The sequence below is a fragment of the Myotis brandtii genome, unplaced genomic scaffold, assembly GCF_000412655.1.
Source record: "Myotis brandtii unplaced genomic scaffold, ASM41265v1 scaffold115, whole genome shotgun sequence".
NCBI lineage: Eukaryota > Metazoa > Chordata > Mammalia > Chiroptera > Vespertilionidae > Myotis > Myotis brandtii.
This window is the reverse complement of record NW_005353967.1, coordinates 11,125,119-11,126,841: the sequence shown is the minus strand read 5'-3', so window position 1 is coordinate 11,126,841 and position 1,723 is coordinate 11,125,119. Positions and strand designations below refer to the sequence as shown.

The window sequence follows — 1,723 nt, the reverse complement described above, 5'->3', positions numbered from 1 at the left end:
ACCCAGGACTCTTGGGTCCACAGGCCGACGCTCTATCCACTGAGCCAAACTGGCTAGGGCTCAGATCCTTTCTTCGTAAGTCTAAAGAAACATGTGAGGGCAGATTAACAGGCATGTTTGAAAAGCTAAGGAACAATGGCATACCACTCATTATTTACTATGATTTTGAGTCTCACGAGAAATTACATATAAGGAGTGCTATTTTGCCTGAGTTTAATCCATCTCAATTTTTCACCTAATGAGAAATATTGCAAGAAAAAAGCAAAGCTTTAAAAAATGGCCTTTAATGAAAAATATAAAAATACAATACTGCAATCCTTGAAACATGATTTGTATGTTCAGCAAGTCTTAAGAGATTCCCAATGTAAAATAATCCTGTTTACTATATGTGTATTTTTATTTACACATTAAACGATACATCTGATTTACTTGACAGTAATATTTATGATGCTGACATCCTCATAGGGCTTATCTGTTTTGGGATTGACTTTGACGTTGGAGATCCTTTGTACAACTTCCATTCCTTTAGTCACTCGTCCAAATACTGTGTGCTTATTATCAAGCCAAGGCTGTGTTGGAGGACAAATGGAAAATCTTGGTAAACCAGGTTTCTTAATTCACACCCTCTGGGCGAGCAAATTAAAGAGAATTTAAATTTATGCTTTACTTTTTTATATAATTAAAAAGATTTACAGTAATTTCACTTAGAGTATTTTAAGAGTAATTTCCATGTTTATAAGAAAAATATAAAAGCATAGTATAATGTTTAAATATGTGCAGCTTTCAGATCAAAGGGAGCTGGAATGTGTTCGCTAAAGGCAAGTTCCTTTGCATAGTTTAAAAGGCAATTTGGAATAGTTTAAGCAGCATGTGCCTTGGCATTAAAGACGTGGGCACTCAAATGCTGGCTCTGCTACTTGACCTTTGGCAAGTCAGTCATATTTGTTTCCTCATCTATTACTTAAAACTGGGTATAGTGATACTAGACGTATTGTGAATATTACATGAGACTGGCAGATAGTAGTTATATTTTTCTTTCAATGCTTAGTGCTTATTTCCAAAAAATAAAGTGTATAATTTTTATAATCACGTAGAACTACATAGCAATAAAGCTAGATATTCTTATACTGTATTCCGTCAAATCTATAATGCTATTGGTTGCATTCTGATTTTAGAGATATAAGAATGTGTGGGGGAAATGTCTTAAAATCAGGAATTCATGTACTTTAATCCTCCATTCTAAAGATGAGGAAACAGGTCCAGAGGTGAAATAATTGTTTTGAACTGTACAAAACAATAACAGTGGTGAAGATGACTAAAACTTAGGTGTCCTATATTACAGAAGTATTGTTTTACAAAGTATTTGATTTGTTGGGTAATTTTATATTTTCTTATCTAAATTATTTTCATTTTGATAAAGACTAATGCGGCTCTCATCCACTGAATTTACTTAGATCATAACTTATGAATCTTTGGCTTACAGATAATGCTGTTCTACTCACCGTTGGTACTACTGTTATGAAAAACTGAGATCCGTTAGTATTCGAGCCAGCATTAGCCATGCTGAGTGTATAAGGTCTGTCATGTCGTAATGTTGAATGAAATTCATCTTCAAACTCTCCTCCCCATATGCTTTCTCCTCCCATACCAGTACCTGTTGGATCTCCAGTCTGAATCATGAAGCCCTTAACAGAAAGTACACAAAAAATATATTAAACGGGCT

General features: G+C 34.2%; 1 protein-coding gene across 4 annotated transcripts in view; it reads right to left on the bottom strand.

Moving 5' to 3' along the window:
* Nucleotides 1-268: 268 nt before the first annotated feature.
* The window catches only part of PPWD1 (peptidylprolyl isomerase domain and WD repeat containing 1), a 25,202-nt gene continuing 23,747 nt past the window's right edge, over nucleotides 269-1,723 (bottom strand). For 3 of the 4 annotated variants that reach the window (XM_005857937.2, XM_014549038.1, XM_014549036.1), the window contains 2 exons: nucleotides 1,503-1,685; nucleotides 269-569 (listed from right to left, as the gene is read on the bottom strand). In XM_005857937.2, coding sequence (XP_005857999.1) covers nucleotides 426-569; nucleotides 1,503-1,685 — 327 coding nt within the window. In that variant the 3' untranslated portion in view covers nucleotides 269-425. Of the gene's footprint in view, nucleotides 627-1,502; nucleotides 1,686-1,723 lie in introns of all 4 variants that reach the window. The other variant, XM_005857938.2, reaches the window with a different exon arrangement.